Below are 25,431 nucleotides of genomic sequence, written 5' to 3' on the forward strand. Positions count from 1 at the left end.
TTGATGTGTTTACGTTCTTTATATATCTTGGAAACTAACCCCTTATCAGATATATAATTTACAAATACCTTTTCCCATTCAGTAGGTCATCTTTTAGTTTTGCTCATTTCCTTTGCTGTACAGAAGCTTTTTATTTGGATGTAGTCCCAATAGTGTATTTTTTTCTTTGTTTCCCTTGCCTCAGGAGACAATATCTAGAAAAATGTTGCTATGGCTGATGTCAGAGAAATTACTGCCAGTGTTCTCTTCTAGGATTTGTTTGGTCTCAGGTCTCATATTTAGATCTTTAATCCATTTTGAGTTTATTTTTGTGTATGGTGTAAGAAAGTGGTCCAGTTTCATTTTTTTTGCATGTTGCTGTCCAGTTTTCCTAGCACTATTTGTTGAAGAGACTTTTTCCCTATTGTATACTTTTGCCTCCTTTGTCAAAATTAATTGATCATATAATTGTGGGTTTATTTTTGGGCTTTCTATTCTGTTCTATTGATCTACATGTCTCTTTTTGTGCCAGGATCATAGTGTTTTGATTACTGTAGCTTTGCAGTATATCTTGACATCTGGGATTGTGATACCTCCAATTTTGTTCTTCTTTTTCAAGATTTCTTCAGCTATTAAGGGCCATCTGTGGTTCCGTGCAAATCTTAGGATTATTTGTTCTAGTTCTGTGAAAAATGCTTTTGATATTTTGATAGGGATTGCATTAAATTTATAGATTGCTTTATGTGGTATCAACATTTTAACAATATTAGTTCTCCAGATCCATGAGCATGGGATATCTTTCCATTTCTTTTTTCTTTTCTTTTTTTTTTTTTAAGATTTTTATTTATTTATTTGACAGAGAGCACAAGTAGGGGGAATGGCAGGCAGAGGGAGAGGGAGAAGCATCCCCACTGAGCAAGGAGCCCGATGCGGAGTTTGATCTCCAGGACCCTGCGATCACAACCTGAGCCAAAGACAGATGCTTAACTGACTGAGCCACCCAGGCACCCTTATCTTTCCATTTCTTTGTATCATCTTCAATTCCTTTCATCAATGTTTTACAATGTTCTATAGTTTTCAGAGTACAGGTCTTTCATCTTTTTTGTTTAGTTTATTTCTAGGTATTTTATTCTTTGTGGTGCAGTTGGAAATGAGATTGTTTTCTTACTTTCTCTTTCTGCTGCTTCATTATTAGTGTATAGAAATGCAATAGATTACTGTATAACAATTTGTATCCTGTGAATTTACTAAAATCACTTATCAGTTCTAGTGGTTTTTTTGTGGATTCTTTATTTCTATATGTAGTATCATGTCATTTGCAAATACCAAGAGTTTTACTTCTTTACCAAGTTGATGCCTTTTATTTCTTTTTGTTGTCTGATTCTTGTGGCTAGGATTTCAGTATTATGCTGAATAAAAGTGGTGAGAGAAGACATTCTTGTCTTGTTCCTGATTTTAGGGGAAAAGTTCTCAGGTTTTCACCATTGAGTGTGATTTTAGCTGTGGGGTTTTCATATATGGCCTTTATTATCTTAAGGTGTGTTCCTTCTAAACCTACTTTGTTGAGGGTTTGTATCATAAATGGATGTTGTACTTTGTCAAATGCTTTTTCTGCATCTACTGAAATGGTCATATGGTTCTTATCATTTCTGTTGCTTATGTGATACATCATGTTGATTGATTTGTGAATATCGAACCACCCTTGTATCCCAGCAATAAATCCCACTTGAACATGGTAAATTATTTTTTTAATGTATTGTTGGATTCAGTTTGCTGGTATTTTGGTGAGGACTTTTGCATCTAGGTTCATCACAGATCTCGGCCTATAGTTCTCTCTCTCTTTTTTTTTTAAGTGGTGTTTTTATGTAGTTTTGGTCAGGGTAATGTGGTCTCATAGAATAAATTTGAAAGTTTTCCTTTCTCTTCTATTTTTTGGAATAGTTTGAGAATAGGCATCAACTCTTGGTAGAATTCACCAGTGAAGCTCTCTGGTCCTGGACTTTTGTTTATTGGGAGTTTTTTGATTACTGATTCAATTTCATTGCTGGTTATTGGTCTACTCAAGTTTTCTATTTTTTTCCTATTTCAGTTTTGGTAACTTATATGTTTCTAGGGATTTATCTATTTCTTCTAGGTTGTCCAATTTGTTGGCATATAATTTTTCATAATATTCTCTTACAATTGTTTGTATTTCTGTGGTGTTGGTTGTGATTTCTCCTCTTTTATTTGTGATTTTATTTATTTGAGTCCTCTCTCTCATTCTCTCTCTCTCTTTTTATGAATTTGGCTAGAGTTTTATCAATTTTGTTGATCTTTTTAAAGAATCAGCTCCTGGCTTCATTGATCTGTTCTATTGTTTTTTAGTTTCTATATCATTTATTTCTGCTCTAATCTTTATTATTTCCTTGCTTCTGCTGCTTCAACATTTTGTTTGTTCTTCGTTTTCTCATTCTTTTAGGTTCAAGTTTAGGGTATTTATTTGATATTTTTCTTGCTTCTTGAGATAGGCCTATATTGCTATAAACTTCCCTGTTAGAATAACTTTGGCTGCACCAAAAGATTTTGGTCTGTTGTATTTTCATTTTCATATGACTCCATTTATTTTCTGATTTCCTCTTCAATTTCTCGATTGACCCATTCATTGTTGATTAGCATGTTATTTAACTTCCATGTATTTGTGTTCTTTCCAGAGTTTTTTCTTGTGCTTGATTTCTAGTTTTACAGTCTTGTGGTCAGAAAAATGCATGATATGAGTTCAATCTTTTTGAATTTGTTGAGATTTGTTTTGTGGCCTAACATGTGATCTATTCTAGAGAATGTTCCAAGTTCACTTGAAAAGAATGGTATTCGACTGTTCTAGTATGGAATGTTCCAAATATAACTGTTATATACATCTGGTCCAATATGTCATTTAAAGCCCCTGTTTACTTGTTTTTATTTTTTGTTTGGATGATCTATTCATTGATGTAAGTGGGGTGTTAAAGTCCCCTACTCTCATTGTATCACCATCAATTGCTTCCTTTATGTTTGTTAATAGCTGCTTTATGCATTTTGGTGTTCCCATGTTGGGTGCATAAATATTTACAATTATTATAACTTCTTTTTGGACTGTACACTTTATGATTATTTAGTGTCCTTTGTCTCTTGTTACAGTATTTGTTTTGAAGTCTATTTTGTCTAATATAAGTATTGTTTCCCTGGCTTCCTTTTTCACTTCCATTTGCGTGATAAATGTTTTACTATCCCTTCACTTTCAACCTGCATGTGTCTTTAGGTCTGAAATTAGTCTCTTGTAGGCAGCATAAAGATGGGTCTTGCTTTTTTTATCCATTCTGTCACCCTTTAGATTGGAGGGTTCACTCCATTTATATTCAAGGTAATTATTGATAGCTATGGACCTATTGCTATTTTATGACTTTTTTATGACTGTTTTTGTAGTTCTCTGTTCCTTTTTTCTCTTGCTCTTGTCTCTCATGTTTTGCTGGCTTTCTTTAGTAATATAATTGGGTTCCTTTTATTTGTTTTTTTGGATATTTATTACCATTTTTTAAATTTGTCATTGCCATTTGATTTATATATAACATCTTATGCATATAACAGTCTATATTACATTGATGGTCACTTAAGTTCGAACACATTCTAAAAGCACTAAAGTTTTACTTTTCTTTCCCCCACCCCATATTTTAGGTACATAGTATCATACCTTACATCTTTTTCTTTTGTGACGACATTGACTGATTTTTATAGTTATTGATGCTTTTTGTGCTTCTGACTTTTCTTACTCCTACTTATGGTCTTTCCTTTCCACTCAAAGAATCCCCTTTAGCGTTTCTTGTAAGTCTGGTTTAGTGGTGATAAATTCCTTTAACTTTTGTTTGGGGAATTCTTTAGCTCTCCTTCCATTCTAAATGATGGCCTTGCTGGGTAGAGTATTCTTGGCTCCAGGTTTTTTCCTTTCAGCATTTTGAATATATCATGCCAATCCCTTCTGAACAGCAATGTTTCTGCTGAAAAATTAACTGAGAGCCTTATGGGGTTTTTCTTGCATGTAACTGTTTTCTTTTCTCTTGCTGCTTTAAAAATCTTTTTAATCTTTCCTTCGCATATACTGCAGGCATTTGTCAAACTACTGCTTCTATGCTATATCTCAGTGGGACTGTTATGCTGTCTCTTTAAAGGCAGGGACTCAGTTTCCTATCACACTCTAGCTCTCCCAGAGCCAACCAGCTGATTTTGAAAGTTCCAGGAGATAAGCCCTGCTGACTGTAAAAACTGATGTTGTTAAGCTCCTCTGGTGTTCAAAGCCAAGTATTATGGGGATTTGTCTTCCCTGAGTGGGTCTCCTTGCCTATGGTGCCTTGTGTGGGGGTCTGTTCCTCTCCCTTCTGGGTGCTTGCAGAGTCCTCCCTTCTGGGGACAGTCCCATGGGTCAGCTTAGTTCCTGACCGAGTCTCCGCCCTTCCTACCATTTTTGATGTGGCCTCTTCTTTATGTTCAGTGGTGGAGAGTCTATTCTGCCAGTCTTCAGGTCCTTTTCTGGGTTATTTACACTGATGTGGGTGTTATGTAGTTGTATCCATGGAATGAGGTGAGTTTAGGATTCTCTTACTCCAGCGTCTTTCCCGGAAGTCCCCAAGATAGTTTTAAAACTATGTAGCAACAACAACAAAAAATGTTTACATAAAAATCAGCTATACACTATTACTATTTTCATGTTTTCTATTTTTATAAGCAAATATGCATATGTTGTGTATAGTTCAGGCATTGAACATAGGCATTTTTGTATCATATTCTATCTCTCTAAAAAATAATATTTTCTTTATTCATCTTTCAACAGGTACTTAGGTTGTTTCCCTACACTGGTTATTGTGAATATGCTGCGATGAACATGTGAGTACAGATATCTCTTCAAGATAATGATTTTGTTTTCTTTGGTTATATACCCAGAAGTGAGATTGCTGGATCATATGGTCATTCCATTTTTAGTTTCTCAAGGATATTTATTACATTAAATTGTCATAACACAGAATATTAACTTAAATATAACTTAGAAATACAAGAAAAAATAACAATATGGAGAAAAAAAGAGTAACAAATTAAATTTATTCTTTCGAAATAATTGCAATGTTTCTATACAATAATAGAAAAAGCAAAGATTTCTTATTCACACATATATGTATCTATTTAAATGTTGACAAATGAATTTGGGGTTGAAAATTATTATTTTACTGCCTTTAATCTTCCATCCCCCACTTCATTATAAATAGCATTTGATTTCTATCTCTCTCTCTTTTTTTAGTGTCCTTTTTTATCTACCTTACCCTCATAGTTTAATCTACTACTGAATGTTCATGGAATTAAGCCATTGAGGTCATTTAGCTTTAGCTTCCTCATTAGATTCTTCAATGTCCTTGGCTTCACTCTTTGCATATAAACACATTTGTTATCCTTAATCACTTCCTTTTATCAATCCCTTACTAGAGCATACTGCTTAATCTTTGAAAATCCACACTTGTATTTTACAAAAATGGAAAATTCAAACTTCTGCTGTGTGTGACACACCATTAACTGCACAAAGACACTCTGTATCTGCTATGTTAGTATTTATTGATGTGTTAATGTAATAATGACCCATCTGCTTCTGCTGTCTATGAGGCACTTTCTATCTATATGGATGGAAATTAATGACAGTCTCTCTGAGCTGCCTGATGTCAGAGGTGGGAAAGGTGTGAAGGGTATATAAGAGCTGGATTACTCATTAGCAAAAGGGGGAAAAATACTCCATTGGATGCAAGCTTGGGATTGTCCATGAAGCTTTCTTACCATTAGAGGCATTCTCTGATATTGCTGACACTGAAACATTAAAAGGTAAAGAGTTTTCTGTTTATGGGAAAATATTATTTGTTTAGGGAAGAGCAGATTTAGGATTAAATATATGGCTTATTTCAAAGAAAGGCTAAAGGGATAAAGTGCTATAATATCAACTTTCCAGATTGTTTAGAGAAGGAAATTGGGAAAGTGAAAATTTTGAAAATATTTGAAAATTGTTTGAGCAGTATCAAGGGACTATATCAATAAAATTACTATCTTTGGAGATTGTGTTTAAAAAGAGATTTTTTTACAGTACGTTCTAGTCTCAAAGTCCATCAAACAAAGCTATAAAAAATTTCTTGATTTCAATGCTGAATTATTCTTTTTAGAAAATTTGAGAAGCAATGTGCCTCCTGAAGCTGCCGATAGTTCTCATTGTACTCTCGGTTGCATTAAACCATCTGAAAGCTACTCCCATTAAAAGGTTAGTATCTTAAAAATCCTGTTTCTTTTGTAAAATTTGGGAAAATTAGAATTAAAAACTGCTATATAATTAACAGCCCTTATGCCAATAGATGCATCTTTCTGACAGAACTTCTGACAGACAGAAACGGATAGTTCCAGTTTTGTCAAGAAATATGCTCTTGGAACCTAGAGGGGCAAAATCAGAACACAAAGCAGGAAAACCAAAGGGTAGTAATTTCCACTATATTAACCTGATTCTCAAATAAACTAGAGAAAATTAAAACATATATTCTATATCAGGTGGGATTTTATTGTATATTTACATTTTTTTTCCCTCAGAGGGCTCTGTTAATATCCAAAACTATTATATCTCTGCCTGGAAATTGAAATATGTAGAAATAATCAGGGAGCAAATTAAAATTTTTAAGAACTAGTTTAAAAGCCATTTGCTCTTAGGGGGTTCTTTCTATATTGCTAACTGTTCTATTAATGAAATAGAATTATTAAAAAATATGTTCTTCATGAGTTTACTTCTGAGCTGCTCTAAATGTAAATGTATACTTCTTAAAAATGTTTTCAATAGGTAGCATGTGCATCAGGGTTTCCTAAGAAGGCTTATTTTGAAAGGTGTCATGTCATTTAAGTGGTATTTTTAAGGAAGTCTAAAAACTCCATCAGGTGAAAATGTTAGCAGTAATTACAACTTTCAAGAGGAAAGGACTGTGGGGAAAGAACTGTAATTCTCCATTTATTTAAAAGATTTTCAAGTCCAAATTCATGCATATGTCATAAACAATATAGTTGAGGATTTGTTTGTGCCTAAATCAGTTTGACCTCTTATAGTCTTGTAGGACTGAACTTACACACTCTTTAAGACCAAGGAGTATTAAGGTTACTTTTGAAAATATTTTGTTTCATGTCATATTAAAACTTTTCTCATAGAATTATTAGCATCTTGTCTATTTTCCTTTGAGGTGTTTTTTGTTGAGGTGGCAGTCTGTGGTGATATATAAAAAGTTTGACAGCACCCACATGTAATAAATAGCAGGGATCATCAGATTTCCTTTGTCCTTTCAGGCTTATCGAATTTACAGGATGTTCTTCTCAGAATTGACTCTAATTTTCAATTGGATTTTTGTGGGTAAAAATAAGTGAAACTGACATGAAGTTTCTGGTAAACCAGCAGAACAATAGAAAAACAGGAAAATTAGCAGTAATACCTAGCATTTCTTTCTATATTTTGATTTTTTCTTTCATTAGATATAGACATTTGATAAACACATTTATCCAGTATGTCTTTACAGATATGAGTTTATTATGAGGTGAACTTCACTCATAAATAAAATAGTATATAACATTATTTATTTTCAAGTTATTTTCATGTTAGTCTCACAATCTCTTAATTTGAATTTTTATTAGAAATGCTTCCAAGGCATTCTCTAAATTACTCTTTAATGAATTTCCAGAAATCAGTATATCTGGTCATTTTTTTTAAGGGGGGAGAATTTGTCATCCTGAGCTGTTCAACCATGTAATATTCTATAAATCTCATAAAAAGCTGAGAAAGCCTATGTAGAACATGACTTAAATCATACACTTTTAAAAGACAAAGCTGATATAGATTTATCCATGTCATTTTTCTTATAAAATTGAATCATCTCATTTGAGATCTTTTTTAACTTCCATACCTGTATGAGATGAGATTAAGATTAAACTGCCTTTATAAGCCATATCAAAAAATATTGTATACTCTTGACTGAGGCAAAAGGATCACACACTTGCCCACCAACTTTTAAACACTCAGTAAATATCTGCCTAGCAGATAAGCAGAGGTTAACCAGCTGTATAATTACTTCCACAAATGCATATTGAGAACTGGAGCAGGGATACAGTTTAACACTGTTTTAAAAAATCCTTGAACGGCGCCTGGGTTGGCAAAGCGGGTTAAACATCCAGCTCTTGGTTTTCGCTCAGGTTGTGATCTCAAGGTCATGAGATCAAGCCCCTCAAGAGGCTTGGTCCTCAGCGCATATTCTGCTTGAGATTCTCTCTTCCTCTCCCTCTGCCCCTCCCACCCATGCTCTCTCTCTCCCTGTCTAAAATAAAATAAATAAATCTTTAAAAACCCTTGACCTGAGATGTTTTTAAAGAGAGACAATATAAGAGTGATTCTTCAGTCTGTAGTCATCACTGTTTAAACTCTTAAAGTTAGGAATTTGTGCATATGTGTAAGTGGTCAATAGGTTTGAACTAGCGTCTGTTACTAGAGTAGGCCTTGTCTGCCCAAGTAGTTAAAGAGGGAAAAAATGCCTGCAGGTAGGGGTGTGAAGCCTTTTACTAACCATTTCAGCCATCTTTTTCTATCTTAATGATAGTTTGGGAAAGAATCTTGTACATACTGATGCTATATTTATATGAAAAGTCTTGTTTGGGAAAGCAGTTTCATAATAATGAAAGAAATCAACATAGAAGCTCTTAATATTTCTTTAAAGTGGAATGATGGCTCTTCTAGCTACTCAAATAAGATGTCATTTTAGTTGGAATAATTTTAAGTCCTGTTACAGACCTTGAGACCAATTATCAAAGTACCACGCAGACATTTAGCAGATAGATTAGTTTCCACTCTGCTCCAGGCATTTGCCAAACATATCTTGGGACAGATATCACTTTGAACTTTCCCAGTTTGACCCATTATTTCCTTTATTGCTTTAAATTTATTATTTTGAAGTGTTTCAGTCAAATTCTAATTTCTGCTTTTTTCAAAAAAAGTTTATTCTCTTTTAGAATTAAATGATTTATGAATTATTGGTTTAATTCTTAAAAAGCATTAAATAATTCTTTGGAAATGTACGTTGGCCATGCTTACTACACATGCAAAAAGAAATAATTGAAAAAAAAACGTGACTAATACTGACATATTAGACCAGGTAATTAGGTCCCAACTTGGGTTTCCTTTGCCTGAAGAATAGGTTTGTTAGCATACACTATACTCAACAGGACCAGTATCTGATGCCGTAAGAATTTTCTGTATTTGGAAGAAAATATGAGCATAAAACCCTAAAGATTCACGAGAGATTTAAAAACACTTACTCTTAGGCTATCTCTACAGAGAGATACAGATAACGAAGTATTCTTCAAAGTAAACACATTGAGATCAAATCTATCACATTTTGCCCCAAATTATGTATAACCACTTGTTTCTGAACATAGCTTCATATCTATATCTCTTTCCCAATTTACACTTATCCTAAGTTTTACTAATATTTCGATTTCCATAGAACTGAAAACTAAAACATTTCCCTGGCTTTCCTAATCATGTGCAAAAAAAGGGAAGCATGTTATCACTCTGTATCCATTTCCAATACCATTTTGAGAGCATACTGGAACAAAGGGTGGTACAAAAATATACAGTTGACATAAATAAATTCTGTATATAGACACAACATTTAACGTTCAAATGAATTACTTAACCACAGTTATAGTTTCTGACTTACCTGGAATATTATTATGCAATTGTTCCAGGTTGCTGAAAGAATGCAGTGGATATTAATACTATTAACATAAAAGTCTTTTGTTTTTAATATTCACCATAGTCCTATCATTAAAATTGTTAAAAGGAACCAAGTAGGTGGCAGAAAGATAGTAATGCTCATATATTTATCCTTAGAGTAACAGAACTCCCACTCTACAACAGTGAGAGTGCATGAACCAGTGATAAATTTGACTCCCCTTGAACCTTAATGGTACCTGACATTTCTCTCTTAACACCCCTGATTTAGCGATTTCAGGTAACTTAACAAAAATATTTTACACTGCTTAATTTTCATTGGAAAGATGTGGAAAATAAATACATATACATTTAATTCCACATATTCCAGATTACCTATAAATTTTATATTCTAAATCCTTTTGATATATTGGGAACTAGATTCATCAAGATTTAGAAGAATAAAAAAAAGATTTAGAAGAATGTAAGACAAAGACATGTTTTTTTATTATTATTACTATCTGGAATATATGCCAAAGTTTCAAAGGATCATACTGAAAAATTCAACATTGACTATAATGGATGTTTTGTTACATGACATCCTAGGTCAAAAATTGCTTCTGTGGCATCTTCAAGGTGTCAAAAAATCTCGGTCATCCAGACGTTTCCAAACCAAAACGTTGAGTTACTTACATGAAAATGTTTCCTTTAGTTTTCATCAATATGAGATATTTGTTGTCCTATAGGTGTATCCAATCCTGAGTCTAAGGCTCTGACTTTCCACATTTGTTTTATGTCACCAGTCACCAGATGGAAAAGCGGAAATGCAACACTGCCACATGTGCGACTCAACGCCTGGCAAATTTCTTAGTTCGTTCCGGCAACAATCTTGGTGCCATTCTCTCACCTACCAATGTGGGATCCAATACATATGGCAAGAGGAACACAGCTGAGATTTTAAACAGGGGACCATTGAATTACTTACCCCATTAGAGGTCAATGTATCTCTACAGTTCTTACTGTTTCATGTATAAATATCCTAGTGACTTTCTGTGTAATTTAACATTAGCATGAAGATGAATTTTTATGTTTCATGTTTATTGCCAGTACATATAAATTGTCATGATAATAATTGTTTTAAATTTAATCCTAATTAAGATCCCATAATAAAAAAAGTCAATGTCTTTAAAAATGTTCTTGCCATCGATTTTTATTTTGAAAACATTTAAAAATCATGATTTTGCTTATATCTTTATGACATGAGTTTGAAAACAAAAGAGGAAATGGTGTTTGGAAACTTGGTAAATTGTAAATAGCTGAGAGTAAAGTTAAGAACATTAAAAAACAGCAATTATAAGGACCTTGTTAAGCAAATCCTTTTTGCATTAGATTTATGAAATGAGATAAAATGCTATTTAAAAAATTAATTAATTTTTGCTCCTGACTCAGTCAAAATATTTTTTGAAATTATATTCTTTGTTGTACTTGCTAGTACTAGAGGTTATTTAAAAAGTATAAAAGCAATTGTGTATGAGGGTTTCATTGTGTGTTATCACTGATGAGCTTTTATTAAACATACATGCCCTTCATTCTGTTCAAATGGCTTTCAGCAAATTTCAGTCATATTTTGATGCAGGGTATTGCAAAAGCAACTTGTGTTCCTATTAATCATTCAATTAAAAGACCACAGACTTGTGGAAAATATATACTGTATGGTAACTTATTTTGTTTGTTAAACTAATTGGATATTTCTGGCAGATGTTACATGTATATGATATACTTTTCTTGGAGGAAGCTGTTGAATTGGATATGAAATATAAAATTTCCCTCTGTCTGATTCATACAGGAGTATCTGCTTTCCCCTGACCATGAGTTAGTTACCTTTGGAAGTAGCAATGACTCAGATGAAGTGCTATTGTGTTTTTTGTGCCATTTCTAGAGGCATTAAACTTGTATTTAAAAAAATAGAAAAAAAAAGGATCTCAATGTTAGTGGGAATCTGACTGATTGACTTGACTTATACATTAAAATTTCCCCTTATGAAGTGTGCCTTAGATTACCATATTATAGTTGTGTGTATGTATGAGTGTATAGAAACAGGATATGATATTTATAATTATTTTATATCATAAGTTGCATGCTGAAATAAATAAATGAATGTATAAATTCCTATTTGTGATATTCAGCTATCAGCCCTTCTTTCAAAGTGGATTTGAGCAACATTTTAAATTGAATGTGATTAAGTTACAATTTCTTAAACTTACTTATTTAAATTTTTCCTGTAATAGTCTACTTTAAATAAAATTCTATTGCATATCACTTCTATATCAACTTCCCAATCTATTTTTCAAGAGTTAAAAAAAATTAATGAGTGCATATGACATTCAAGGATGGTGTATATTGTAGCACACAATTATCAGAAATAAGACAAAAATTGTGTGTAGTTACAGTAGCCTAACAACCTCTGGTGCTAAGGAGTGAAATGTAGTTGGGGTGGCTATGTAACTTATTCCAACTGGGAGATTTTGGAGAAGAAAAGAGGTCATTATATTGATGTGAGAGATATTAACAGTAGTTGTTCTAAAACTTAATCATTAAATTTATTAACAAAGAGAAATATTTGAACAAATTCAGTATTATTTTCTTGGTAGGCCAGTAGGAATCTAAATATATAAAAGTTGGGAATGCCTTATCTCATGAGGCTTACCAAATACTTTCCCTGATTTTTCATAATTACCTTGTGAAAATAATGAGTAAAACTCAGTTGATATAATTGGAAATATCAACAGTAAGTTTTGGTGACTACATTTGTCCCAACCTTTCTCATTGTGTCTATGATACCTGAAATCATAGGTACTCTCGAATACTCTAGAAGTGAGTTAAGCCTCCAAATACTAATATGCATGCCACAAATTATATTTCACTAAACAACTAAAAATACAAATGATTCCTCTATCTTCCATGTTGCAATACAGAGTCAGACATAGAATTTATTTAGTAATACTACATTTAAAAGTTCTGGAAATTCTCTTGAGCATTTTGAGAGAACACTATGCAATGAAGCCCTCACTTCTCTGAAGCCTGAATATCATTATCTAGCAATATTATGCAGAATATCCTTTGATCAAATTAGAAGAGCCTGTGAGTCCAAAGCTCCTTTGAGTACAAAATGGGTTTTTCATATAAATTAGGAGAAAGTATTCTTTTTCTACCAACTATTTTCCTTTTCACATACACACTACCCAGAGCTATGGAAAGGTTCATCTTCCACTCAGTGCATTTGTAGTAGACATTATTAGTGCTCACCAATATCCTCTTTCCTGAGCATATAAGAGATTATAGTCTCAGCCCTCTTGCATTCAGGTGAGGTCATGGGGCTAATTCTGGCCAGTGAAATATTAGCAGAAGTGGTGTGTGTCATTTTCAGGATGATCTAGTAGGTGAAAGGCCTCTATTTTTCAATCTTTCTCTTTCCTCTGCTGCAGCAGTTCCTGATGAGGAGTCCTCCATCAGGCTGGAGCTCTGAGTGACTTCATGGCGAACATTCCTACCAATCTATCCTGGACATGGAGTATGATCAAGAAATAAACTTTTGTGACTTTTATCTACAACCTACCATAATACAATAACCAAAGTCAAACTGTCAGCCTACCTAACAAAGCTGCTTCTCCTGTCAACTCCACTGAATTTAATAATAGCATAATCATTCTCCCACTGTAGTTGAATCTTGACGTCTTGGAATTATCACCAGTCACTCAAATTCCTCACTCCACATGTTCAAGTCAGTTACCAGGGCACATATACTTAAAAGCCTCCTTGCTATTAAGATATGTTTCTTCTTTCTTCTTCCTTTGCCAATAATGTAACTCCAGCCTCTTTACTATAAGCCAGGACCCTACATCAACCTGCAGATATTTCTCCAACCTCCAGCATTTTCTGCCATTCTGTACACCAATACTAGAATAAGGTTCCTAATGCACATTTCTTACTGCATCAGTCTTCTACACAGAATTTTTAAAAGGCTTGTTCTTAACCTACTAAAATCCATCAAATTCTTTAGCTTGACATTCAAGTCCCACTATAAATTAACCCCAAACTTATTTTCCAGCTTTACTGCACATCATCTCACTTTACACATTTATTCCCTGCCAAACTCTTTGGTTGTTTTAGTTGTTCCTGTTCCATTATCACCTGTCCTCTTCTTTTCCAGTCTCTGTCTCTTCCCTCAATTCCCTCCAAGCTGAACAACTGTCCACAGTGCAGACTTTTGAAATCTTTTAATGACAAAGTCAAGATCTTTCATCATTCTCTTCCTGAATATGATTTCTCCACCCACTGAGCTGTCATCACACTTTGAGCTTATCTTTTAGATTCAAAAGAAATACATAATTTGAGTATTATATTATTACCTCTCTATTTGTATTAGAAACACCATATTGTTATGTTGTTGCTGTATTATTTGTGAGACTAACACATTTCTCTCCCACACTGCTAGGTTCCTAAGGGCAGAAACAAGGACTCAAATATTCTCCATTCCACAAATTTTCTGTTTTACAATCAAGGAGCTTAAGCCTATTTACACCTTCTGGAGAAAGGTAAGATATTTGAGCAGTTTCCATTTTCTGTCCTTGATATTATACTGGCATAAAGCTTAACAGTTCCTGTCTTCTGAAAATGACTTGACATTTACCACCAACATCTTTTGGTATGGAATGTACTTTACAGATACCAGAACATATTAATTACGGTTTTCTTGCCTTGAGTTGAGTTACTAACCCCACAGGAAATGAATTCCATCACACAATAAAGTAAACATAGTATTACACAATTAAATATTTAAATTCCATAAAATAATTATTGAAATAAAATCCTAAATTTCCATATTAAGTGGGATTAAGTAACTTCCATAAAAAGTGGGTTTTCTGGTGGAGTGGGGCAGGAACAAATAATCATGTTTCTCAATTTATTATAGGAAAAATGCCCTTCCATTTGAGAAATGATAAAATATGATACCATCCTTCCCTTTCTCCTTATTCATTTAGACTGTACATTGAATTCATAAACAAATTTCATGAACAAAATTTAAATCTTGCCCTATTGCTTAAGCTTTGAAAATTATTTAATTTTTGACCACTTTTGTGAGAACGTACTATATATTGGTCATTCCTATTCATGTGGCTCTTTAACCTACATTATTTGGAAAATATTTATGCTAGCTAAAATATCTCTACTTTGAAACATTTATTGATAGTGCATAATGAGATATCAAAGAACACAGTGGGTTATAGTCCCGTAGCATTTTCAACAGGACTATGTGGAAGAAATTAAGACACAAAGCTCATTAGAAATCCATCCATGATACTCAGACATTCCTTAATAATCAATCCTGAGAGTTAGTCAATCAGGGAGAAATGGATTAAGTATTTGTGCTAAGATTTATCAATTTAGAAGCCAAACAGGAGCTAAGGTTTTACATATTAATGGCCAAATTTTTGTGTGTATATGAGGCAACACATGAATTAGCAAATAGCTATATCATTTGGTTTATAATTAATATCCTTAAAGATATAAACTGTCACACTTTATATTGTCTGGGATTAGGGCAACTCTCAATGATTTCTTTAAAAATTAAATTATACTATGGCAGTTATTAATAATGAAGCTAATATTTTTCTTCTGGGGATTCAGAAAACTTTTCTTCATAATGGCTGCCATGCTCTGCTCTATAAACACTTTCAGTTAGAATTCTATAAGAAGATCAGATGATAATAAGAATACAAATATATGCTTTACAGATTACAAGGTAGATCACAAACTTTTTGTGGTGGGCGGGATCAGGTATTACTCTAGTTAAGTAATTGAAAGAATCTAAAAAGGCAAGTCTATTGGTAAAACTCCATAGTACAGTTTTTGGAAAAATCCAATATATGCTTTTGGACGTGTGTAAAATGCTATTGCTTATCTGATAATTATTTAAAGAGGAAAGGAAGTCTTTATAATACAGTGTCATTTTTCAACTGCTAAAGAAATCACTGGGTAGCAAGGTCCAGGGGAAAGTCCATGGTGCTCCCAAGGTCCCTTGGTCATCTGCAAATGGTGTGAAATACACCTATGTAGGCTAAGTAATGGCAGATTCTTTAAAAATTGCTGTCAAATTCTTCACCTCTCCTCCTCTTACATAGGAGGTATCAGTAGTATCCCTGATGATTTCAGACCTGCGATTTCTTCACAATAACAGTGTAGAAATGCTTATGAGATGAAAATTAAACTACAGTATAGACCAGATTTGAATTTTGATGTTTCATTATTGATCTGAAATCTTTTGTGTAGATCTTGGAAAAGATCAGAATACACAGTCCTCTTACCGTGGGCCATAGAAACCCCTTGTCTTTCTCAGAGGAGGGAACCGTCATTTTGCTGCTGATCACCATGTAGCTGAAGACCGGAGATTTGCATTTGTTCTACAGCAGCGCCCCTTGGAATGACTAGGGGAGAGCTGATGAGTGTGTATCCATATTAGTACCTTACAGTAGGAAAGCTATGCATTCTGGAGTCATGTAGACTTGTGTGACTATGATCAAGTTACACTGAACTTCCCTCTCTTCATATGTGACATGAAAAGAATAATAACTAATTCAAAGATTGACTAAGAAGATGAAAAGAGATTGCGTCATTGATGAAAATAGCTACGATTTTGGCTACAAATCTGTCCTGCAATAAAGGCTGCTTTTCTCCCTTTCCCCAAGAGGAAGCCTCCTCTCTCCCTACAAGGCAATTCCCACAAAGGCCACCATGCCACGGCAGAATGATATTCAGCTACACTTTGTAAGGGGGAGGTACCTGCCCACTATAGAACTATGGAGGGTGCTTGAGGAAGCATATAATATGTTTTGTGTTGTTTTTAATAACAGATACTCCACCCTACATCTGAATGTCCCTATCTGTTTATCCATCTCAGCTTGTGCTTGGTACAATTTAATTGGTACCCATTAATTGCTAAGCGCTCATTGCCTTCCCATTTAGAGCTACATTTATGGCATGTTTACTATGTTCCAGATGCTATTTTAAGTTTATTCAGATGTATTATCTGATTTAATCCTCATAAAATCCTATGAAATAAATACTATTATTTCCACTTGTAAAGTAGATAACTAATGTACAGTATGGTGACTACAGTTAATAATACTGTATTGTATGTTTGAAAGGTGCTAGGAGAATAGATCTGAGAAGTTCTCATCACAAGAAAAAATATTTGTGACCAAATGTGGTGATGGACATCAACTAGACATATAGTGGTGATCATTTCTCAATATATACATATATTGATCATCATATTGTACACCTGAAACTAATATGGTGTTATACACAGTAATGTATCAATAAGAAATATTATTATCCCTCTTTTGCAAATGAAGAAACCGAGGCTGTTTGACCTTGAGAAAGTCATTTCACCTTCTTCTGCTTCAGCTTGTACCAAGTAAAATCCAAGTCCCATGGCAGAGCCAAGATATTAACCCAAATATTCTTCATTCCACATGTTTGCTGAGCACCTATTATATATGAGGCACTCTGCAAAGTGCTTGGGATGCATCAATAATCCAGACAGACAAAACCCCTATCCTCATGGGATTGGCATCAGAGTTTTGGGGTGATGGGTATAAGAGCTGTGCTCTTAGCAACTATGTTATACTGCTTCCCCCCAAACTCAGTTCCTGCTAATCTAATTTCCTAATTTGTAAAATCTGTCATCTTCCTTTCATAGCTTAACAGACTAAATCACAAAAATTTTAAGGAAACAAAAATTCTGTCCAGACAGAATTAGGAGAAAAAAAGTCTCTATTTTTAAAGTACCATCTGTACATACTTTATGTATATGTACACATAAATATGTATATATGTAGATATTGTTAATTTTCACAAAACTCTATGAGGCAGGTATTGTTAGGCCATTTACTGATAAAAACTAAGGAGCAAAAAAATGAGCTAACATAAAAATTTCATTCTGCAAAAGTAGATAATAATAGGGATTTCTTTGCTATCTCAAAACATCTACGTATTTCAAAATAAAGGGATTATATCTTTAAAAGAAGATGAAGCAACTTGTCCAAGATCACACAGTTAATAAGGGTCATTCTAATAGTGGAACCCAGGTTTATCAGACTCCAAAGTCCAGACAATTTCTCTACATCATGCCCAAAGAAAAATATTTTTATTCTACTTCCACTATGTCCTGTGGTTTATTTTATGTAGAATCGTGCCAAATCAATTTGTTTTGGAACTGGATAAACAGGTCAGGCAAAAGAATAATGGGACAAAAATATCTTTTCAAAATATGAAGTACTTGTTTGATGTTGAAAATAACAATCCTTACTGAGTATGAGAGAGTTTTGCCTTGTTTTATTTTGTTTTTTAAGGTTTCAACTGAAAGAAAGTTTGAAAAATCAAATATACTTATTAAATATTTCTAATACTGAAAGATTGCTCACAGCTTATCTTGATTCCCACCCCTCACCAAATTCAACTTACATTTTCATATTGAGTTTTCTATTGAGACTTTTATTTCTTTGTTCTGTATACAACTAAGAAAATTTTCTTTTATGGTGTAACAAAAACTCTGCTGAGTGAATAGGTCCTCATTTTGGAGCTATTCCCTAAGGTCTTCCCCATGAGAGTTCAGACTTTATTTTTTATCTGCATTGCTAGAACTTCTCTTGTGTATTAACCTCTATATACTTCACACATTCCACAATTTGGTCATCTAATTTGCTTACCTTGTAATATGCTCCCTTCACCCTCTGGGAATCTACCTCCGGATTCTGCTCAAATACCACATTCTCCAGGGAACCTCTCACGATCCTTTTAGCTCTTCCCTGGATTCACACAGACTCATCTGTATTACTCTTCTGATATCAGTTTATTAAACATTTACTTGCTTACTCAATAAATGTTTATTCAGCTCACTTTGGTATTTGATAATACTTTAGTGGTCAGAATTTCGAGAACATTCTTGATGTTCATAGTTTCGATCTTGTATTTTGGTTATATACGCATGGGTGTTATTTCCTCATGTAGCCTATAAACTACCTGGGGACAAGGATGTATGCACGGGTGTTATTTCCTCATGTAGCCTATAAACTACCTGGGGACAAGGATGTCTGAGTCATCTCTGTAATCCCCACAATATTTAAGCCTACCACTTGAACATAACAAACACTCAATATATATTGGTTAAATCAATGTACTCTATGAAAAACAAATGAGTGAACGAGTGAAAATAATATAAATTCATGATATGTGTGATAAAGTTGATTATGACAACTTATACCCTTTGTAAACAGGGGATAATAATTGTAGGGTTTTATTAAAGAGTAGGAATAAAATATGCAATGTACCTCACCCATCTTGGGTGTTCAATCAGTGAGTGATAGCTATTATAGCCATGGTAACCATACACAAAGAAAGGAACAATATGGTATTGTAGTGGGGGCTTTTGTTATTGATAGCAAACAAAAAGGATTTAAAAAGGGAGGGAGAAAAAAGATAAAAGTAGGTAACAAAAGTTTGGGCTCAAAACAATGAGAAGTGTTCAAAGAAACAAAAAGGGAAATAGAATAATGACAATAATCTACCCAAATCCTAAATAGGATTTGTATCACAAGACACCTTTCCTGCTCCAAAAACCAATGATGCAAAGGCACTTGTCCTACACAACCACGTCTAGAATTACAAAATTTTGACAGAATCATAAAAGATGCAGGTTCTAAGAATCCACCCTCTTTGCTGTGAGAAACATTCCTTTTGTTATCTACAACAAAGGTCGTGATCAGTAACGAGTGGCACACAAACCCTTACAAGGAAAAGGCAGACAATATAGAAAAAGCATATCTGGTAGAATTTACCTGGGTTGGAAGTAAATTAGAAGAGTAAGAGCAAATTCTAAAAATTTAAAAGATGGAATTTAAGTAGCCAGAAATATTATCACATATTTTTTAAAAAACTATTTGTTAATAAATTCAATACTTTTAAAGTTAAAATCAAGGACAAACATTATAAAAAGGAACATAAATTTTATCAAAAAATTGTAGACTTAAATAAAAAAACATCTTTTTCATCTTCCTTTTGATTATCCTATAAACATGTGAACATGGGGCCTATGTAACTGACATGCTGAAATACTTAGCGTGAGATCACCTGAAGGCTAGGAGACCGTGGCCCTACACACATATAGTTGGATAAAACTGTCTGCAATAATTGAATTTATTTTATTGAACACATACCTCCACTTCCAGAAATATGAATGATCTGAATAAGCAACAAGTCTTGCTTGAGCAAAACTCCAATCTCAATTAACCCCCATAACTTTCTGTGATTTGAAGTCTGTTTTTGCATTTTAAAGGCTTTTTAGTTCAGAAGTCCCTCAGTAAAAAACAAATCCCTCTACAGCGAAATCCTTACTATTAACTAGTACCCTAGTTGAAGTACGTTAACAGCTACCTAAGAGCAAACCCCTGGAGAAGGGAAATGGTACTTGAAGACAAGAAAAGAGGGGTGTGGGGGGGTACTCAGGCTGCAAGGAAGAGAAAGAAGAAAGAGCAGGAGGAAAAGAAAAAGGGTCCTGGTTATCTTACCCTTTCTCTGTTTGGGCTTTGGGGCCTACATTCATTTGTAACAATTTCTTGCACACAGTTAGGCATGACAGTGTTGAAAACACCAATTCTACTCTGATTATAAAGATCCTAAATGTAGCCTGGGTCAGTAGGGTACAGAAGACTGGCAGGAAAAAACAGGGAAAAGAGCAAGACAACAGAAATCATTTGTTTCTCTGAAGCTTCTTCTGGCTTCCTCAGACAGTATTGGATCCTTGAGAACCCTTTGTCCAGAGTCCCCCATCTACAGAAATGGAACTGGAAAGAGACTCTGAAACAGAACCAAATTCTTTGATTACCTTGACATTTAAAGTCAGTTTCTGGAGCTTTCTTTGAATTTGGGTTTGTAATTAGTATCTGTCTATACCCAGGAGATATTGCCTAAGCGTGTTCAACTTCCATAATAGAAAAGTGAAATCAAGAGTTTTAAGATGTTCTGTTGTCATGGTGAAGAGCAACAAATCAACAGGATGCTGGAAGCTACCACAGTAAGGCTGCTGGTGTAGAGGGAAGGATGGGTTTTGGAATCAGGCTGACCTTTGTTAGGATCCAGGCTCTTTTCAAAACTTTATATACATTTCTTAATTTCTTTTAGCTGCAATTCCTTCATTTATACATGAAAAAGATATTATCTGTTCTGCAGAGATAAAAGGATAGAGATAATGCATGAAAAGCACTTAGTATATAATTTTATCTGGCTAAACTACATTCAGCAAATTTTAGCTGTGATTATTATTTTTTAAAAGATGGCATTTATTTATTTGAGAGAGAGAGAGTAAGTGCAAGCAGGGGGATGGGTGTAGAGAGAGGGAGAGAGAGGAGAGAGGGAGAATCTCAAGCAGACTCCCAGCTGAGCGTGGAGCCTGACACAGGGCTTGATCCCAGGACTCTGAGATCATGACCTGAGGTGAACGAAGTTTGAGGCTTAACTGACTCAGCCACCCAGGCGCCCCTGTGATTATTACTAACTTGGTTCCAGGATACAGCCTTGACCAGAGCATGAGGTATTAAAAACTTAAACAACTACTCAAATATATGTTTCTGACATTGTAGTTCATGCCAAATTTAGATATTAAGTAGTCCTACGAATTAGCCCAATTTAGCATGGGTTTTAACACCAAGATTCACAGCATAAAGAACAGAAGTGCGTAAACCACAAATGACATAAGTATCACTAGCAAATGAAGAAAAAATCACATCCACACTGAAATAAAAGAAGATGGATAGGAAAAGAAACCAAGATGTCTTCAAAATGAGGTGCCTCCTACGGGATTTTCATAGTCCTATTTCACTGGCTCTTTTTCCATTTGAAAATGCAAATAAATTTATACAGTTTCACTGGATCACAATATTATATTTTCCTAAAGTAGATGAAATCACAGATTGTTACTGCCAGAAAGATTTCTAATTTATAAGACAAAAGTGTTGGCAAGGCAAACCAATGTGGAACCCGGTCTACATTATCCCATTCTTTTCCTACATTAGCAACACAATACAGTTTATATCACATATTTAGGCGACATTTTGGAACACCCAGGGTCCTGCTGCCACATCTGAATTAATTCTAATTTTTAAACCCAAGTAACCTAAATACCTCTGATTTTTTGGGACTGCCACAGGACCATCTAGGTAGCTCTTGTCAGGATTTCTAGAATTGGCTCAAATAGGAGATATCTAAATCTTCTTGCTAGATCCTAAAAAGATTAGACATCTATATGGCATGTAATGAAAAATGAGATAAATGATATAAAGTACCTATGAAGAAAACCTGACATATTGTAAGTTTCAATAATTGGTAGTTCTTGCTGCCTCTATTGCTAGACAAAATAACTAAAAAGTTGTCAAGCTTGAGCTTCATCTTATCCTTGTTTTGCCTCTAAATAGTTGTATTAAAGTAACTCTTTTTTTTTTTTAAGTAATCTCTACACCCAATGTGGGACTCAAACACATGACCCTGAGATCAAGAGTCACATGCTCTTCTGACTGAGCCAGCCAAGTGCCACTCTGTTAAGTAACTCTTAAGACATTTTCTACTTTCTGTCCTCATTTCAGAGATAGGACATGCAATCCAAATTTACATCTTGTCTTTTAAAAAATAAATAGCTATTCTGAAGATTTAAAATATTATGTAATTTTCTGAAATTAACATCATTATTATAAATGATATATTCAACTTAAAAATATTTCCCTTTATAAAGTGACCCAAATTTGACTCATGTGCTTTTACTGTCCTTACCAACCCCTATCCTGACATATATGACATACTTTTAAATCTAAATCTATTCCCATGATTCATAAAGATGTCTTCAGACTAAATGGTAAAATGTTAGGTATGTGTAGAAAATTCTTAAGTAGAACTAAACACAGTATACTGAAGTAAAGGGAGGGTTGAAGGAAGGCAAATATATAATTCTGGTGTCTTTCTGAGAAAGTCCATGTTTACTGAAAGGGATGTGTTATTTAAAAAAGACTTTAAAGTTGAAATAATTCACCCTTGTGCTCCTGAGCAGTATTTACATTTACATACAGAAATAGATGGCAAGTAAAAGCCCTTGAGCAAATGGGATTTATTATATCAGACAAAAAGCCTTACTCTTCTCCCTCCACTGCCTGTAGAATTTACTTTATGGGGCCAGTTCTTTCCTGATACTGAATGGAATCTCGGACAGGTTGCACTACTTTCTGTTGAAGAAAGAAAGAAAGAAAGAAAGAAAGAAAGAAAGAAAGAAAGAAAGAAAGAAAGAAAGAAAGAAAGAAAGAAAGAAAGAAAGTCCGTCCTCTGGTCATGTTAGTCCCATAAAAGGGAATTTGAGCTTCATTTGGCAGATGCCAAATCTCACTAGCAGCTAGGAAATGCAACTCAAAACAACACGATACCCTCATTCTTTTTCATATAACAAATCAACAAAATTTTTGAAAATTCATAACATTTAGTGTGTGGAGTATAAAAATGGCGAAGTTGTGAATTGCAGTACACATTTTTTCTGTGATGAAACTTTTGGAAATCTATTCTATAGAAATGGACATATTTCTTTCTAAGGGGATATAGGTCATGAATAATCTAGATTTATGTGCTGACCTAGAGGAATGTATAAGGTACACAGTTAAATGAATACAGCAACAAGGTAGGTCACATATATAATGATGATCCTATCCATATGAATAAAAGTAGGTGGAACATATGTATATAATTATATATGTCATATATATTTTCATGTCAGTATGGAAAGAAATATAAATGATATACACCAAATTGGCTTTTTATATTTTTGTGTCATCCCTGGGATTATAAAAAATAACTTTCTTATTTTTTTTTTTTTAGAGGCAGAGAGCATGCATGCACAAGTGGTGATGGAGGGGGAGAGAAAGAGGGAGAGAGAGAATCTTAAGCAGGTTCCACAGTCAGCACAGAGCCCATGCAGGGCTTGATCTCATGACTGCAAGATCATGACCTGAGCTGAAACCAAGAGCTGGATGCTTAACTAATTGAACCAGCCAGGTACCCCTCTCATTTTTGAACTTTGAAAGAAAACACCAATAAGTGTGGTGTGTGTGTGTGTGTGTGTGTGTGTGTGTGTGTGTAGTATAGGCAACTAATGCTCTAGGATTTCAGGGAAGGGAGAAAGAGGGAATATGGGGGACATGGAGAACATGGGGCTTGATCAGAAAAAGTATGGGTTTGGAGAAATTAGATAAACAAAGAGGGGTCCTTCAGACCATGGGCAAAGCAAGAGGAAGGAAATATTATCTGGAACAACTTCGACTCACTTCAAATGCTCTAAACCACTTGCAACTACATATAGAAAAGAGTCAAAGTGTATGTCCATATATTTGTGTGTGAAAAAGCAATATTATTATTATTCATGATCTAGCAGTGCACAGAATTTTTGTCACTATTGGGAAATTATAGGCAAGGTAATTAGAAAACCCAAAGAGTCTTATATTTCTGAGTATTAAATTTACCTTACATTTTTTCAAAGCAAAAAATAACTGAATTGCAACTCACAACAACCCAAATAAATGAACTCCCTTTACCTTATCATTGACCATCCTCTTCATTCACTGCTGCTTCTATACTGTAAGATCATCAGATTTTTTAAAAAATTACACATTGAGTAACCAATATGTATAAATCTCTGCACACATGTAACACAAGTGGAGCTTCTTGCCCTGAGAGAATCAGAGTTATATAAATAAAGGGATCTTTGTTTATATAAGTTTTAATCCTTTGATAAAGTTTCTTTGGCTCTGAGGGTTACTGAAAACAGGTTATAGAAAAGATTAGTCACTTAGAACCAGATGCTCCTCCCTTGTTGTTTATCTTAACAGTTAACCCTTACATGGTTGTGGCTCTGACCAAAACACCATGTTAAAAGAGCAAAAAAAAACAAAAAAAAACTTGGTTAGTGAGTAAGTAATAAGTTAATAAGTATTTAACTTGCTAAGGCTTCAGTATTTTTCTTTTGTGCCTTAACAAGTCTTTTGGATCAAAGAATTACTTACTATTTACTCATTTATTAAACAAAATGCTAATATGTTAAACATTAGTTCAATTTTCTGGGTGACTGGATAACTTAAGAAAAGATGACACTGGGACACCTGGGTGGCTCAGTGGGTTAAGTGTCTGCCTTCGGCTCAGGTCATAATCCCAGGATGCTGGGATTGAGCCCCACATCAGGCTCCTTGCTTGGCAGGGAGCCTGCCTCTCCCTCTGCCTGAGCTCCCCCTGCTTGTGCTCTCTCTCTCTCTGACAAATCAATAAATAAAATATTTAAAAACAAATAAACAAACAAAAAAAGATGATACCAAAACAGGAATAAACTTGGAAGCAATAAATTTGGAACAGTGTTGTGGACAGGAACATTCATTTCTACAGGGTGCCACCAACGTTTCTGAACAGTAGACTGGTGGGAGAAAATCAACATTTACCAACTCCATTGGTAACTTGCTACCCAGATTGGATGAGTGAAAAATTAGGGGCTATGTCATGTGCTGAGGTGGTCATATCCAGGTAAAATGGGTGAAAGATGAAAGGATGGTTGG

At 34.2% G+C, this 25,431-nt stretch overlaps 2 protein-coding genes across 8 annotated transcripts in view; one reads left to right on the top strand and one right to left on the bottom strand.

Moving 5' to 3' along the window:
- Positions 1 to 24,651, bottom strand: part of SLCO1A2 (solute carrier organic anion transporter family member 1A2) — a 158,250-nt gene extending 133,599 nt beyond the window's left edge. For 5 of the 7 annotated variants that reach the window (XM_045781464.2, XM_045781459.2, XM_087855677.1 and 2 more), the window contains exon 1: positions 24,424 to 24,651. The gene's annotated coding sequence lies outside the window, so the exon portion shown is untranslated. Of the gene's footprint in view, positions 1 to 18,513; positions 20,905 to 20,925; positions 21,026 to 24,423 lie in introns of those variants that run through there. The other 2 variants (XM_045781462.2, XM_087855676.1) reach the window with 2 other exon arrangements.
- On the top strand, positions 5,732 to 12,067 carry IAPP (islet amyloid polypeptide). Its single transcript, XM_087855679.1, has 3 exons — positions 5,732 to 5,847; positions 6,180 to 6,274; positions 10,546 to 12,067. The coding sequence occupies exons 2-3, from the start codon at positions 6,195 to 6,197 to the stop codon at positions 10,733 to 10,735; spliced, it is 270 nt and encodes an 89-aa protein (XP_087711805.1). The 5' UTR covers positions 5,732 to 5,847; positions 6,180 to 6,194; the 3' UTR covers positions 10,736 to 12,067.
- Positions 24,652 to 25,431: the final 780 nt, after the last annotated feature.

This window comes from Ursus americanus, chromosome 25 (assembly GCF_024610735.1).
Source record: "Ursus americanus isolate L20-20 chromosome 25, mUrsAme1.1.p, whole genome shotgun sequence".
Classification (NCBI taxonomy): Eukaryota; Metazoa; Chordata; class Mammalia; order Carnivora; family Ursidae; genus Ursus; species Ursus americanus.